This window comes from Podarcis muralis, chromosome 10 (assembly GCF_964188315.1).
Source record: "Podarcis muralis chromosome 10, rPodMur119.hap1.1, whole genome shotgun sequence".
Lineage (NCBI taxonomy): Eukaryota > Metazoa > Chordata > Lepidosauria > Squamata > Lacertidae > Podarcis > Podarcis muralis.
The window spans coordinates 8,944,649-8,962,042 of NC_135664.1; the positions used below are offsets into that span (position 1 = coordinate 8,944,649).

The 17,394-nt window shown below is 47.1% G+C and overlaps 1 protein-coding gene across 1 annotated transcript in view; it reads left to right on the forward strand.

Moving 5' to 3' along the window:
* The first annotated feature begins 3,786 nt into the window (after positions 1 to 3,786).
* Positions 3,787 to 17,394, forward strand: part of ABCD2 (ATP binding cassette subfamily D member 2) — a 56,319-nt gene continuing 42,711 nt past the window's right edge. The window contains exons 1-3 of the mRNA XM_028746122.2: positions 3,787 to 4,922; positions 9,866 to 10,046; positions 14,545 to 14,666. Coding sequence (XP_028601955.2) covers positions 3,990 to 4,922; positions 9,866 to 10,046; positions 14,545 to 14,666 — 1,236 coding nt within the window. The 5' untranslated portion in view covers positions 3,787 to 3,989. The remainder of the gene's footprint in view (positions 4,923 to 9,865; positions 10,047 to 14,544; positions 14,667 to 17,394) is intronic.

The following is a 17,394-nucleotide window of genomic DNA, read 5'->3' on the forward strand; positions in this document are numbered from 1 at the left end:
GACATGAATGGCTATTAGTCACAAGAAAAAGATGTTTCAAGCCTCTTGTTGCAAAATAGATCGTTGTGTTGGTGCTTACAAGTATTTTAATTAAGAAATTGTTTAAAGCATGTTAAAGTGGTGTACTGGATGTTTTCCTTGTATGTAACTTAGGGGCCAAATTCCACAGTCGGCCAAGCCAGCAGCAGAAAGAAAAAGTCCACGGAAAGGAGAACTGCAGCTTGAACTCACTGACACGGGCACCATGTTTTGGCAGCCCATTGGGTTGCAACCTAAAATACTAAAAAGTGGGGAAAGTTCCACGATGGATGTGGTTAGGATCACAGCCTTCATGAGACAAGTCAGCATCAAAACAGTGCCATAAAAATGTTGGGCTTGCAGAAAGTGAAAACCTCAAGCCTTAAACTGTATTCTTGCTAGCTCACAAACGAGAATAGATGTTTATATATGTACTGTACGTTATTTAAATCAATGTCAGGATGAGGGCAGCAATAACCACACAGGGTTTTTCCAGATGATAATTACTGTGCTGTGGTCTTCTTAGCACTTTGTCTTTCAGTTCGGCACTTAGCGCATGAGGAAGGTTCTGCTAGCCAAGTTCTGCTATCAATGGAGTGCTGTCAGAGAGCCCTAACATCCTTTTGTCCTGTTGAGGTCACCACCATTTTTCTGATGCGGCATCTGTGCCTTTAGCAAAAGCAGAAAACAAAACTTTTCTCAACATGCAATTGCATCAATATGGTACCAAGGCCCTGTCCCCCTCATCTCCAAAGCAGCAAACCTATTTTCTATTGCTCAAGGGTCTGTCTGAGAACGGTATAGAAATGACTAGAGAGCTCTTCTCCTTAGTAGGCCATCTGAAAAAACTGCCTTCTTCCCTACAGAACCCACCCTTAGGTTGTTCAATCACTCTCTGAACCTTGGGGGGTTGACAGCCCAGGAGAGGGAATTCTCTGTGGTAGCCCTTAAATTGTGGAACTCCCTCCGCACAGAGGTGTGTCTGGCATCTTCATTATACAGCTTTCAGAAGATGCGGAAGACATCTCTTTAACCTGGCTTTTGACACCTGAGATGTATATTTTGAGGACCCACCTTATTTCTATGATTGGAAATTATTTAAAACTGCTTTTAACAATGTGTTTTAATTGCTGTAATCCGCCTTGGGACCTTAGGGTGAAGTGTGGGCTATTAATAATAGCAATAATAATATTTTGATGCTCACTGGAAGGACAGATCCTGAAGCTGAGGCTCCAATACTTTGGCCACCTCATGAGAAGAGAAGACTCCCTGGAGAAGACACTGATGTTGGGAAAGATGGAGGGCACAAGGAGAAGGGGACAACAGAGGATGAGATGGTTGGACAGTGTTCTCGAAGCTACCAGCATGAGTTTGACCAAACTGCGGGAGGCAGTGGAAGACAGGAGTGCCTGGCATGCTCTGGTCCATGGGGTCACAAAGAGTCGGACACGACTAAATGACTAAACAACAACAACAACAACATTTTGATGTGACTAAGAATAGTTTGCACATGCAGATTCATTCACGGAATTCTCAATTCACCTGACCAGTCCCCATTCCAGGGATAACTTCGTTTTGTTTTGCTTTAAAGTTGATTCCAAATTTTGCATCTCTGATTGCAAAGCTCATTCAAATACACAAGGCAGCACTATGCGCGGGGAACTTGCATGTGCAAACCCCTCCTTTTTAAATCCCTGGATGTGAGCAGGGACAATTTCTCAGCTTCCACTGCCTTGGCTCGCAATGCAACCCTTTTGGGAAGGCTGCAACTGGGCTGCAGAAGCAACGGGGGGAGAGAGTGGCAGGTTTTTGCAGGCTAGGCTACAGATCGATCTCGGAAAGCCTGTGATGATGGGCGGAACCCCTCCTTCCACCCCTCTGTTCCACACCTTCCCCCAGGACAGGAGCATGTGCGGGGCAGCAGATCCCGAAAGGGAACGCACTGAGATCACCACATGCCACCACTGGGAGAAGAAAGAGCATAGCCGTCAACCGTCCCTTATTTGGCGGGAAACTCCCTTATCCCGGTGCCATTTCCTGCTGCTGTCCCGGATTGATGATGTCCCTTAAATTTCCTGGGTTTCATGCTCGCCCGGCTTGGGAGGGAAGCAGCGGCTCGGGGTCCTCCGCCTCGAGAGAGCGAGCGCACGAGCTGCCGCGTCTCTGTCTCTCCCTTTTCCCCCTCAGGGGTGTGTCATGAGGAGATGGGTGGTGGCGGGTGGGCAGGCAGCCCCTCTCTTGCGAGGAGGGGATGGGGAGGGACGCAGAAGGGTGGCGCTTTAGTGGCCGCAGCGGCAACCGCCTCATACCAGGCTCGCGGGCAGCGTGGGCGAGTCTCTCTCCCTCCCTCTCTCTCAGGTGGGGAAGGGCCGATGGAACTCCTCGCGCCAGGACGATGGCAGGCCTGACGTGCTGCTTAGCATACCCTCCAAGCAGTGCAGCATCTTAATGTAGTGATTTCCCCTTCTGCATCCCTTTCATAACTCTATAAATCCTTTGTCCATCCATAGTTCAAATTTTTACTGCAAGTTTTCTGTCAATCCTACCAATGTATGTAACTCTTTACAATAGCTTTTCAACTAAATGATAAACTTTCCCCATTCTTTATTAAAGAGGTCCTCTTCCTGGTTCCTAATTCTGCCTGTAAGCTTTGCCATCTCGACTTCGTTCATCAGCTTTGTCTGGCACTCTTCTTTGGTCGAAGTCGTAGACCCTTAGGATCATCTAGTCCAACCCCCTGCAAAACACAGTCAGCCGCAGCCAAGGCAGCATGGCTCCATCAGTGGCGGATTGATGTATGCTGTTGTTGTTTAGTTGTTTAGTCGTGTCTGACTCTTCCTGACCCCATGGACCAGAGCACGCCAGGCACTTCTGTCTTCCACTGCCTCCCACAGTTTGGTCAGACTCATGCTGGTAGCTTTGAGAATACTGTCCAGCCATCTTGTCCTCTGTCGTCCCCTTCTCCTTGTGCCCTCCGTCTTTCCCAACATCAGGGTCTTTTCCAGGGAGTCTTCTCTTCTCAGGAGGTGGCCAAAGTATTGGAGTCTCAGCTTCACGATCTGTCCTTCCAGTGAGCACTCAGGGCTGATTTCCTTAAGAATGGATAGGTTTAATCTTCTTGCAGTCCATGGGACTCTCAATAGTCTCCTCCAGCATTCAAAAGCATCAATTCTTCGGTTCTTTCTGGTCTTCTTTATGGTCCAGCTCTCACTTCTATACATCACTACTGGGAAAACCATAGCTTTAACTATACTGACCTTTGTTGGCAAGCTGATGTCTCTGCTTTTTAAGGTGGATCACGTTTGGTCAAAACTCTCCACTATGACCTGTCCATCTTGGGTGGCCCTGTACTGCATAGCTCATAGCTTCTCTGAGTTATTCAAGCCCCTTCGCCACGGCAAGGCAGTGTATTGATGTATAAGCTAAGCAAAATCCCTTATTTGGGCTGCTGATCCCTTATTTTCGAGGCTGCTGGTCCCTTATTTTCAAATCTGTAAACTGACAGCTGTGAGAGAGAGAGAATGAGAGAGAGAGAGAGAGAGAGAGAGAGAGAAATGACAGCAGATGCTTTCGACGCTACACCAACCCGGCAGCGGAAAGGATTTCCGCTGCTCGGCTTCGGAATCCCACTTTTTTAACCGAGAGCGCTGTGGAGGACCAGAAGGAAAGCGACGCCGCTCGCCGGCCGAGGATTTCCCAGGCCTCGGCGACCAATGAGCGGGCGGCGGGGGCGTGGCTTGCCGCGGCGGGGTGGGCCATGATTCGCCGGTGGCGGCAGGGAAAAAGCCTCGGCTGCCGGCGAGCCGGAGTCATTCCGCCTGGGTCGCGGGCGCGATCGGCGGCGCGGGGGGAAGGGGGCCGCGTGAAGATGGGTCTCCCCAGGCCTGGATGAGCGGCTGCCGTCCCTGCGCCCCTCCCTCTGGGCGGGTGGAATAGATAAGCCAGGCAGGAGGAGGAGGATCCCCGGGAAAATGCCCCCCGGGCGCGAGAAATGGAGCCGCTCGGGCGCCGCGAAGAGGGCGGCGTGCTTGCTGGCTGCGGTGTACGGGCTGAAGATCCTGTGCCCGCTGGTCCGCAGGCGGCTCCGGCAGGCGGGCTGCAAGAAGGACCCGCAGCAGAGGCAGATCGCCAGCGGCAGCCGGGCTGATCTTCCTCCGGAGCTGCAGCTGCTGCCTTGCCCGGGTCTCCGAGCGTCTCCGGCGGCCAATGCGGAATTTTTCCGCCAGCTGCTGGCGCTGCGCAAGATCCTCTTCCCGCGGGCGGTGAGCGCGGAGAGCGGCTGGCTGTGCCTGCACTCGGCGGCGCTGGTGTCGCGGACCTTCCTCTCCATCTACGTGGCCGGCCTGGACGGCAAGATCGTCAAGAGCATCGTGGAGAAGCGGCCGCGCAGCTTCGCCTGGAAGCTGATCAAGTGGCTGGCCATCGCCATCCCGGCCACCTTCGTCAACAGCGCCATCCGCTACCTGGAGGGCAAGCTGGCGCTGGCTTTCCGCACCCGCCTGGTGGATCACGCCTACCAGACCTACTTCGCCGACCAGACCTACTACAAGGTGATCAACATGGACAGCCGGCTGGCCAACCCGGACCAGTCGCTCACCGAGGACATGGCCATGTTCGCGCAGTCGGTGGCGCACCTCTACTCCAACCTGACCAAGCCCATCCTCGACGTGGTGCTCACCTCCTACACCCTCATCCAGACGGCCAGGTCCAGGGGGGCCAGCCCCATCGGGCCCACGCTCCTGGCCGGGCTGGTGGTCTACGCCACCGCCAAGGTGCTCAAAGCCTGCTCGCCCAGGTTTGGCAAGCTGGTGGCCGAGGAGGCCCAGCGCAAGGGCTACCTGCGCTACGTCCACTCTCGGATCATCGCCAACGTGGAGGAGATCGCCTTCTATAGGGGCCACAAGGTAAGAGGAGGAGGAGGAGGAGACACAGGAGCTGGGTGACATCGGAGACAGGAGAGACCTCTCAGCTGTAGTACTTGGCAATCCCTCCTGCTGCTGCTGCTGCCCTCATCCCTGGGAGAGTTGAATTCCTCTGACACCCAGACCTGTTTACAATATAGGTTCCTGCAGGCTTAGTAAAGGAGCCTTGTTTTTCTGGAAAAGGCCAGAGCAAGTACCAGCAGTAGTAGCTTAACAATCATTAGCTCTCTCCCTTTAATACGTGCTGAGCACTCTTCCTACAAAAGGGTGATTTCCCTTCTGTTGCAGCCACAGTGGCTGCAGAACCTGAGGTTTGGGATTAATGAATACAGAATAAAAAGGCCACGGACTTATCTACACACTCCCCATTTTCTACTCTTTCTCTCCCAGCTGTTTGGATGACTGATAGTTCAGGCCTATGCATGACTAACTCAAGTAAATCCATCATATTCTAGGGCTTACTCCTGTGTAAGAGTGCCAAAGGCTGCAATCCCTAAACCCTTACTGGTGAGTAAGCGCCATTGAACTTGGAGGGACTCACTCCTCAGAAAACACATGTGAGGGCGGAACATAAAATGGGCTTTGTTTTCATTCATTTCTTATAGACTGTTCTTCCTAGTCTTTCAAATGTGCTGGCTGCAAGAAATCATTTCCCCTCCCCCTCCTGTCCCACCCTGATCAATGCAGCACTTTCACTTGGCAGCCTGGGGAAAACTTTGCTCTTTCAATGTGGACAGCAAATACAACCTTTGCCATTGATCTGTGTAGCTGAGCAGAGATGCAGCGCTGCAAAGTCTTTAAATAGCTCAGCCCAAAGTGTTGTGGGTGCTTTAACAACTAGTTACATAAAATGAATGAGTGTTTTTTAAAAATCAAGGTGGCAAATATATTCAATGCACATTTTAAAAATTTGTTTTAATGTGGGGACAGAGTTTTCCACCTTAAAAACAGGCTCTTCTTATGTCACTAACCTGGACTTGGGTCCCGCTTGCACCAGAGCTTCTTATGGTGTCACATTGGTCTTTAGCACAGGTGGAAGGAGAAGAAGTTGTCTTCCTCGGAGCAATACAAGGAGAGTTTCCCATCACCATCATGACTGTGCTGATGAACAAGGAACTAGCCTAGACTGAGAGCTGGTACAAGAACAATGCAGGCCTGAGTCATACCAGCTGTATCTCCAACTTCCCTCAAAACATTGCTCTTGGTGGGTTAGGAGAGCTGAAAAAAAATTAAAATCTGGCAACCAATGTGCCCCTTTGGTTTCAGATAGTACATGGGTAAACGAGAATAGAAAACCCAGAACAAACGAAGCCTCCTAGAACAAAATAATACATCAAGAAGCTTAGTTTGCTCAGAATTGAGTAAACACTTCCAGACTTAATGCTGAATACATCACTTCTGGTAAATGAACCACCATAGACGCTGGAAGACTGTGAAAATTTGTGTCCCGGGCTTTTTAGACTCATCTACCCATGTACCATCTGAAACCAAAGGGGCACATTGTTTGCCAGATGTGAAATATATTGGCATTCTTTTCATTTCTCCTACCCTACTATCTGGGGACGCGGGTGGCACTGTGGGTTAAACCACAGAGCCTAGGACTTGCCGATCAGAAGGTCGGTGGTTCGAATCCCCGCGACGGGGTGAGCTCCTGTTGTCCTCCTGCCAACCTAGCAGTTCGAAAGCACGTCAAAGTGCAAGTAGATAAATAGGTACCACTCCGGCGGGAAGGTAAACGGCGTTTCCGTGCGCTGCTCTGGTTCGCCAGAAGCGGCTTAGTCATGCTGGCCACATGACCCGGAAGCTGTATGCCGGCTCCCTCGGCCAGTAAAGCGAGATGAGCGCCGCAACCCCACAGTCGGCCACGACTGGACCTCATGGTCAGGGGTACCTTTACCTTTACCCTACTATCTAGAATAGAAGTTTTCTGGCTATAGCCTTCCTAACCCTTTAAGGCTATGCAGGAAATGATTGATATGCAGCCATGGGCAAGTTTAGCTGTCAGCGTTTGAGGAATTCGCAGTTGACTTGCAGCACGTGGGCGTGTGCTTGGTGGTGCCCACTCAACTGCTTGGCATGGGGAAATGAGGCACTGCTGGCGATAAGTGCTTTGATGTGGCACTCGCATATGCAGCCTTCACAGTTTGTACCAGTTTTAGCAGTCCTCTTGCAACTTACAGTGATTGTGTGTGTGGGCCTCATATGGAGGCAGTTGTTCATATGGTCCGAGCGTCCACACAAGCTGATGAAGAACCCATGCAGCCTCACAAGTGATTGCAAGTGGGCCAGTGGGAGTCTGAACCAAGTCTCAGGCTCATTCAGAGGAAAACAGAAAGGAAAGTTGATCAAAGGAAAATTGATATTATCTGAGTGTGTAGCAGAACCTATAGAAGGGTTAATCCTCTGAAAAATAACGGACTGCTCATTTTCACGTTCAGCATCTGTCAGGTACCTAAGCCTATATCAGTAATGCACTTAAATAGAGCATTCCCCACAAAAACAGAGTTGAGAATTCCCGAGGATGTTTCGCCATACTTCAAAGATCACAGCTCCAGGCAGAAGCACACAAACATTATTAAAAGCAATTTTTATAATCAAGTTTGACTGAATCAAAGCTCCTAGAATTCTCTGACCTAAGTAAGACTTGCAGGTCTGAGTCTAAAAGCAGCACCAAAGCCATTAAGTTATAATTTGCTTTTAAGTTATTTATCCTTGCCTTGGCTCCTGGTTTGTATTTTGATGGAGTTAAAAATAACAACGCAATGTTTCGTTTTAATTTGAAGATGGGTATTTGCTAAAATCACCCTTCATTTGCAAACAGCAATTCTGATTCATAAATATCTGTACTCGTTATAAAAGTATTATCATCATCATCCATGCTGTAAGTGATTGAGTTGATGCTAGCATTAACTGGCCAGATGTTCAGCTGGTATATGTTGGTAGAGATTCCTTAGCCAAGCAAAATGAAGAGGGTTGCAGGATGTTTAAAGGATTAGCTCTTATTCCAAAGCAGCAGTGTCCCATAGGAGCCAGAGGGTGTACCTTGTTCCATAACATTACAGCTTGAAAGGATGCCATAGGATAGTGCAAAGATCTACACTGAACTTAATGGAGAAGCTGTAGAATGGGTACAGTTGTAATGAGTCACCATTTTATGTGACTGAGGAGATGGAGCTTAGTGGTAGAACATATATGGTGTCCCACGTTCAACCCTCTCACATTTCTATATAGATATGGAAGCAGGGCTGAGGTGTACTTCTGTCTAATACCCTGGAAGTCTTCTGCCCACCAGAGTAGGCAGTATTTGGGCTATAGGTACAGCCCTCATGGAACTGGGGTAGGTTGCTGTTGGGTGTACATACCTTGATTTGCTGCTACGTAATATGTGAAACAACAGGATCTTGAACCAACAGGTCTACCTATGTTACCATATTAATACAAAGGTTGCTTTTCTGGGTGCTTCCAGATGGGACACAAAGTGGAAGCATGAGTGAGTAACCCTCTCTTGCCATGCTTATTATCATTATCTTACACAAAGCCTGGGAATTAACATATCTCCATTGGTGGCTGTTGCCCATTAGGATTGGTAGGAGGGAAGGCAGTAAGTAAAACTAGAGTCAATTAATTCTAGTTTTGTTTCCATCCTCCTCCCTGCTGAGTTCTGCAAGAGCAACTCTGAGGCTAAGGTAGATGAAGCTGACAAGCAGTGCCACCTCACTGGACTGGTTGTAAGAATTTGGGCAAGCGGATGGGGATTGGGTGAGGGCAGGCTGAGGTTGGCAGAGCAGTGCTTTGTTTGCCTTAATGTTCCAGCCTCCACTGCATATCTCACTTCTAGGAAGATATGTCCAAGCTACCCAGTTTGGGTTGTTGAGTTGATCAAAACTACATATACCAACTGGGGCGCGGGTGGCGCTGTGGGTAAAACCTCAGTGCCTAGGACTTGCTGGTCGTAAGGTCGGCGGTTCGAATCCCCACGGCGGGGTGAGCTCCTGTCGTTCGGTCCCAGCTCCTGCCCACCTAGCAGTTCGGAAGCACCCTTAAGTGCAAGTAGATAAATAGGGACCGCTTACTAGCGGGAAGGTAACGGCGTTTCTGTGTGCGGCGCTGGTGCTGGATCGCCAGCTGCAGCTTCGTCACGCTGGTCACGTGACCCGGAAGTGTCTTCGAATGGCGCCGGCTCACGGCCTCTAGAGTGAGATGAGCATGCAACCCTAGAGTCAGACACGACTGGCCCATACGGGCAGGGGTACCTTTACCTTTACCTTTACCTTTACATATACCAACTGAGACCCCGCCTAACAGTTTTATTTATTTATACATACATACATACATACATACATACCCCACCCATCTGGCTGGGTTTTCCCAGCCACTCTGGGTAGCTCTCAACAGAATAACAAAAACACGATCAAACATTAACAGACCTAAACAGGGCTGCCTTCAGATGTCTTCTGAAAGTCAGATAGTTGTTTTTCTCTTTGACATCTGGTGGGAGAGTGTTCCACAGGGCGGGCGCCACTACCGAGAAGGCCCTCTGCCTGGTTCCCTGTAACCTCACTTCTCGCAGGGAGGGAACTGCCAGAAGGCACTCGGTGCTGGACCTCGGTGTCCTGGCTGAACGATGGGGGTGGAGACGTTCCTTCAGGTATACTGGGCCGAGGCCGTTTAGGGGTTTAAAGGGCCAACACTTTGAATTGTGCTCGGAAACGTACTGGGAGCCAGTGTAGGTCTTTCAGGACCGGTGTTAATGGTGTACTAAAAGCCAGGTAAGAATATGAGTCTACTTTCTGGTCACCCGGTGTTGCTGGTTTCTGTCTGTCTCTGGACAGATATATATTCACTTGTTTAGGCTTGTCTGTTTAAAGTGCATACATAATCACATGTACCATGCTCTTATCAATATTTGCATTTTTAAACTGCAGGTAGAAATGAACCAGCTACAGAAAAGCTACAAAGCTCTAGCAGACCAAATGAACCTCATTCTGTCCAAACGCTTATGGTACATCATGCTGGAGCAGTTCCTGATGAAGTATGTCTGGAGCAGCAGCGGCTTGATTATGGTGGCTGTACCCATCATCACTGCGACGGGATTTGCTGATGGCGGTAATAACATTTTATTGAACGTGAAACGTTTTGTGTGGCGGTTTCGTCCCAGTGGGATTATCTGGAGGAGTCGGTCAGGAAGGTGTCTACATATTCTTAGCTCCAGCAACCCTGTGTCTGCCCAGCACTGTGTGGCTAGCTTGAACAACTCTAGGAAAAGCTAAGTTATAAAAACAGCTGTCCTACCCCAAAACCTTTTGTTGCCTTGGGCAGAATAGTAAATGGTGCCCCCAGGCTCAAGTCAAGGAGCTTAGTGCCCAAGGTAGGTGAAATTACCTTGGTGCCTGAGGCAGAAAATCCCCCCAGCATGTCTTCTTGGCAGTAAACGTACAATAATACTAAAAGAAAGAACTACAGATTTGTTGCCCTTTAAATAAAGGCGGGTCCAGCTATTGCTATTACACACATGCAATTTTTGTTCTTTTCTTAATTGTTTCTGATAACTATTTTAGCACATCATGCAAGACCTTTTCTGTACTTGCAAGCAGTCTCAGAAAGAAAGAGAAAATGAGATGAATTCTAGCCAGTTCATACCGTGTAATCAATACATTAAACTGACTTGTGCAAACACTATTTGTTATATTCAGCATTTAGTTATCGCCTGTCCCTCTGCAGCAGTTGATATATGCAAATGGGGTCTGAAACAAACCATTGAATGGGCAGCCTGACATGTCAGGATATTCCAGGAAATTATTCTCCCTCTTTCCTCCCCACCCCACGCCTCAAAAGAGGCTTGACTTGGGATGCATAAATCTCTGAATTTCAGTTTCATTCCCTTTTGTCATTTTCCCAGACTTCTCCACATTTCCATACCAGTTTGCGTTTTCAAAAAAAGTTAAGGTTTTTCCCTCCCTCACAACACAAACATAATGCCCTAGTGACAAAAATAAAATGATTCCCCACAAAGTACATTTCTTTATTCAACTGCATTATTGTAATATTCTCAAATGGGGGGGGGGGGCTTGTTTTCTAAAATAACAAGAACATATTTAATAGCTGTTCTAGTCAAAACAAGCAAATGAAAGTCGAGCCTTGAGAGGAATTTGTTCTCTCGGCACATGCTCTGAAGGGACATAACACAGGGACTTTGCTGAAAGCAATTAGTTCTTTGCCAGTGCCTGGGAACACTGCCTTGAATTCTGTGGAAAAAATATAGTGAATATAAATATAAATAAAATTTCTACCCCGCGCATCTGGCTGGGTTTCCCCAGCCACTCTGGGCGGCTTCCAACAAAAGATTAAAAATACATTAAAACGTCAGTCGTTAAAAACTTCCCTAATGAAACAAATTGTTAAGAGTTCTAGTAATGATCAGTGATTAATGGTAGAGGTGAAGAAATTATTCAGGTTTTACAGTACAAATCCTATGTGACTCTAATCCGCTCCTGAGCTCAGTGGAGCTTACTCTCCCAGTTTCAGGCCTGGCTATGGGATAGACACAGCCATGGTTGTCTTGTTGGACGACTTACACTGAGGGCTGGATGAGGAAGTTCAGTTGGATTGGTTCTCCTGAACCTCTAAGTAACTTTCCATATCATCAACCATGGTATCTTTCTGGAGCATTCTGCTGGGTTGGCCATTGACTTATGGTGTGCCACAAGATTCCATTGTGTGCCCCGTGCATTTTAACATCTGCATGAAAAAATTGAGGGAAGTACAGTCGTACCTTGGTTCTCAAATGCCTTGGTACTCGTACGTTTTGACTCCCGAACGCTGAAAACCCGGAAGTAAGTGTTCCGGTTTTTGAATGTTTTTTTGGAAGCCGAACATCCAACGCGGCCTTCGCTTGAGTGCAGGAAGCTCCTGCAGCCAATCGGAAGTTGCGTCTTGGTTTTGGAACAGTTTCGGGAGTCAAACGGACTCCCGGAATGGAGTGTGTTCGAGAACCAAGGTTCCACTGTAACGCAGAGGTTTTGGCTGAAGTGTCATCACTCTGTGAGTGAAAATTTTGTTTCCATCTGCTTCTCTAAGGGAGGTGATGCTCTGTATATGGCTGCCTTTTAAAGATAATTTGGAACCTTCCAGCGGTGAGCAATATGGCTGCCCATGTGACTTAGACGTGTTTTATTGCTTTTAAATGTCGCTAGTGTTATTTGTTCTTCATTTTTAGCGTTATGCTTTTGAATAATCAATATGCAATATAAATAAAAGTAAACTTCTGTGTCACCTTGGGAGGCTTTTTACTTGAAAGGGCAGCTTATAAATATTATAAATAGATATATACAGTGTGTACAAGAATGAAGCCTTAGCTTCCTAAATTCTTTGACTTTCTAAGGCTTCCTAAATTCTACTTTGATGACAGGTTGGTTTGTTTTTTTACACACACATAATAGAATTTGCCTTCAGTCAATTGCACTATGGATTATGTTTTATTTTAATGATAATTGATTGTATTCCCTTCTGGGATCATTTTGTGTGATGAAAACAGGGACAGAATGAACAAATGAATGAGTGAAATATTTTTAAGACGTACAAACAGGGATCATGGGGCACTGGGTGACAAATCACTGGGTAATGGCACAGCCAAAGACAATTGTTGTCATTTGTTTGCTCATGTTATACTATTTGTATTTATTTTTATTTAAAAAATTCTGTCCCACCCTTCTGGTCCCTACCAGGGTGGCTTGCAACAATTTAAAACCGTACTGTCCTTTACAAACAACACATGTTCCTGAAATTTCAGTTTTATATTGTAAAATGCCCTGTGATCCTTGGATGAAGAGCTGTATAGAAACTTAATAAATAATAATAATAATAATAATAATAATAATAATAATAATAATAATAATAATAAATAATTCAATTAAAGTTCAGTGAAAACAGAAGCAGAGACATGAACCACACCTTTGAAATAAAATATTAGGTCTTAGCAAAGAAAAAGCTTGCCAAACTTTATAAAAAGTCTTCACCTTCTTTTCTTCTCCTTCTTCCATAAACACGGTTTTAACAATGAGTCCGTAAGTGACGCTGGAGGCCAATTGCATCCTCACCAACCAGCACATGACAACTAGAGAGTGGCTTTTTTACCCCTGCATGGTGCATGGTTTTTGGTGCACCTCAAAAACCCTATCTCTTGCCACAATCAGTTGTGCTCCGCACTAAGAGGAGTGGAGGGAGCAGGTAAATTGATATAGCAGAATGTATTCCTTTGGGTATTTTGGATCCGAGGCCTTTGGGTCAAAGCTTTAGGACCCGATAGTTACATGGTCCTCCAAGGAAGAAGAAGAAGAAGAGTTTGGATTTGATATCCCGCTTTATCACTACCCTTCAGGAGTCTCAAAGCGGCTCACAATCTCCTTTCCCTTCCTCCCCCACAACAAACACTCTGTGAGGTGAGTGGGGCTGAGAGACTTCAGAGAAGTGTGACTAGCCCAAAGTCACCCAGCAGCTGCAGGTGGAGGAGCCGGGAGGCGAACCCGGTTCACCAGATTACGAGTCCCCCGCTCTTCACCACCACACCACACTGGCTATGTGTCAGTGCCACCCAAAATGTGTGTAGCATAAAAGTGCCCTCGCACACACGCATGTATACCAGAGCGTGCACACACACACCATGATGGGCTGTGGAATTTGGATCCTTGGCCCTCGATGGAAATCGTAGCACAATTTTGACCGCACACAGCTTCCCCCACATCCTTTCCCCCTGCCAACTGCAGCAGAAATCTATGCCAGGTGACCCAATGTGACCCAAATGAGATCGGTAGGACTGCATTTGTTTTTGCAGCTGCTGCCGCCAAACTACCAGGGGTTTTCAGGGGCCGTATCAGACTACGCATTTGCCCCCTGATTGTAGGGTTTTTAATGTAGCTACCAGTGCTTTGAATTATGCTGAGATGCAAATATGAAATCCAGTTGCCGCAGTCTCTCCAAAACTGTTCTTCCAAAACCGGAATTACTCAAATGCTCTTGTATTTTTGATGACTGCATAGTGGGGAGACTTTAGGCAGATGCTGCAGTTTCCTTTCCTTGAGTGTGCTGGCAAGAGAAGGAGTATTTGTCAAGGTCTCCTTGACACGCTGCTGCTGCTGCCACAGGACCGTTCTTTGAGTCAGGATTTGGCAACTGCGTTTGACTGATTCTGATTTAACTACAGTGGTGCCCCGCAAGACGAATGCTTTGCAAGACGAAAAACTCGCTAGACGAAAGGGTTTTCCGTTTTTTGAGTCGTTCCGCAAGACGAATTTCCCTATGGGCTTGCTTCGCAAGACGAAACGTCTTGCGAGTTCATGCGAGTTTGTTTCCTTTTTCTTAAAGCCGCTAAGCCGTTAATAGCCGCTAAGCCGTTAATAGCCGCTAAGCCACTAATAGCCGTGCTTCGCAAGACGAAAAAACCGCAAGACGAAGAGACTCGCGGAACAGATTAATTTAGTCTTGCGAGGCACCACTGTACACAAATTTTGCCCACATCTCCTTTCCTTCTAGAGAAATTTCTCTTTAATGGAGTTAGAATATGCTTCGGGTAGGTTTGCTCTAATTAATCTTTCTTTCTTGCCTTTAGAATTAGAAGATGGCCAGAAACAAGCGATGGTCAGCGAGAGGACGGAAACCTTCACCACTTCAAGAAATTTACTGGCCTCGGGAGCAGATGCCATTGAAAGGATTATGTCTTCTTACAAAGAGGTACTGGATGAAATACGCTTGACAGCAGAAATAATAACAACTGGGGTTTTTTTGGGGGGGGGGACGGGACGTAAACGTAGTCTAAAATGGAATTGTGTATACCCATTTGAGGGAGGGTGGGAACAGGAAATCCGGACAGGATTCACAGGAAGCTTCAAAAGTTCCTTGATATAGTCACTATTAAATCCCAATGTGTTTTTTTTAAGAGCATTTGTTGTGTCTACTTTTGAATACAGTCGTATCTTGGATCCCAAACGCCCTGGAACTCAAGACGTTTTGGCTCCCGAACGCCGCAAACCCAGAAGTGATTGTTCCGGTTTGTGAACGTTCTTTTGGAACCCAAACATCTGACGGGGCTTCCACGGCTTCTGATTGGCTGCAGCCGCTTCCTGCAGCCAATCGGAAGCTGCAATTTGGTTTCCGAACGTTTTGGAAGTCGAATGGACTTCTGGAATGGATTCCATTCGACTTCCAAGGTACGGCTGTATTTTTTATAATGACCACAGTCTTCCTTAGGAATAAATAGACTTGAATCCCAAGTTGCTCCTCTATTCACATAAAGTGATTTCCACCAACTTCCCCCTCCATCAGCAGCTTCCTGCAGGATATTTCACACCATTCTCAAGAATTCCCCAATCCACCCAGCCACCACCAGCAGGGGGCTGGGAGATAGGGAACTCCTGTTAAGTGAATGTAAATAGCTTGGGGTTTGGGGGATGTATGCTGCCTGGAGTTTTTGAAATACTGCTTTGTACATGCAATTAGAAAGGAAGGCTGGGATCCAAATTATAGAAACCGTCATTGGGGGAAGGGTGAGTTGCCACCACAGCCACTATACACGGTGGTGTAGCATCAGTTGCTGGTGCCCAGGGTGGGTGGGTGGGTGGGTGTGGGCGCTAGGCGGGGAGGACGTCAGCCCATCCGATGCCGCCGGAGCGACCCCATCCCCACCGGAGCAAACTGGGGCTGTGCTGCGCCACCTGCCAAGGGGAGCCCAGCTGGCCGATACAGCCCTTGACAGGCGGAGAGGAGCACCAGGCCATGCTCCTCTGGGGTCGCTTGCGTGGGGGCACCTGGTTCACGCCCCCTCAAAAATTGTGTGCCTGGGGCCACGCCCCCCCCAGCACACACACATCCCCACGCTGTGCCCCTGACTGTACATGCACTTCAGATTTAGCAACATCAATATATTCATCATCAATCTTTATTACTTGGGTCCAGAGACCCAAGAAATCGTTACGAAGTAATATACAATTCATACAGCCTACCTCCAGGTTAAATAAGCATTTTGTTCCGGATATAGGGATCATTGGTTCTTGCAACCACCGATAAAAACTTTGCCACTGCTGATGTTCAACCATTTGTCCAGTCTTCCAATAGGAACCTGACATAGTGAGCCTCTGATTTTCCCGGGAAAGGTACCAGCAAGGGTAATATCAGTTCAGCCCTGGCTTGCTCATATTTTGCACAGTGCAACAAAATATGTTTTATGGAATCGATGTCTTGAGCACACGAGCAAAGTCTGTCCTGGTAGGGAACTCCTCTCAACCTGCCATCCAACACTGCAGAAGGAAAGACGTTTAGTCTGGCTTTGGTGAAAAGCCTTTGGTAGTTTGGTACTGTCAGGTTTTTAATGTAAGATGTTAACTTAAAGACATGCCCATATTGTACTCCTACTGCCAGCGGACTACAGACTGCGTGTGAGCGAGATCGCAAGTCACTGTGTGCATTATCCCATAATCTTTGCTTTAACGTCTTTAGGGCGCCTTCATAACCCAGGTAATACAGTTGGGGGGGGGGTGACAGACCAATAGAGGTGGCTTTTTTAGCCATGGTTTTCTGCCATTTGCTGACAAATTCCTCATTGGTCAGGTGTTGGTACAAACCCTTCCCTAGATCAAACACAGTGAGAGTTCTTCTAGTGGCTTCCACTAGTGCACTGGGTCACCCCAGGAGTTTCTGTGGAGAGAATGGAGAATTTGGCTCAACCTTACTCCATACAGGCGATGTTTTAATGTAAGTTAAGATTTGCAATCTACAAGTCCAAACTTAAGCGCCAGAGACGGTTAAAAACTGTGTTCTTATTTCCCAAGTTGCTTTACATTTCTGCAAGTTCTTGCTGTGAAATAGATGTCCACATTATTATTATTATTTATTATTTATTCATGATGAAACCAATACTATGCAATGTAATACTAGAGCTACACATGCAGGTTTACAAGTACAAATCTGTTGAATTGTGTAGAAAGTTCCAACACCAAGCTCCTCGTTTTTTGCCAGGACTGTTTTTGAACCCGGGTTGCTTGGGCTAAAAGACAACTCAAACCTGCATCTCGAACTGTCATCATTTCTGACATGTTTGAGATGGTTACCTGTCATGATTTTTAAATTGTATTTATTCATTGTTTAAATGGCCACTCTGGGCACCTTCTGGAAGGAGAGGCATGATGAAAATAAATAATAATAATCTTAATATTCAGTACAAACTTTTCAAACAAAGGCCAACACCTACTCGGTCTGGTTGAGCCTTCAAATAAAGAGTTATATGTGACTTTTTTCCACCAGGATGTCTCCGGGTGTTCATCCAAGTGTACATGGGAATGCACATTTCATTAAGAACTGTGCAGGGTAGGGTTATATAGTTCAGAAGACAGGTGAGCAAGCAGGGACATTATAGACACCTGATAACGCTATGATATCAGGTGACTCATTTTTCCTTTCCAGTGTG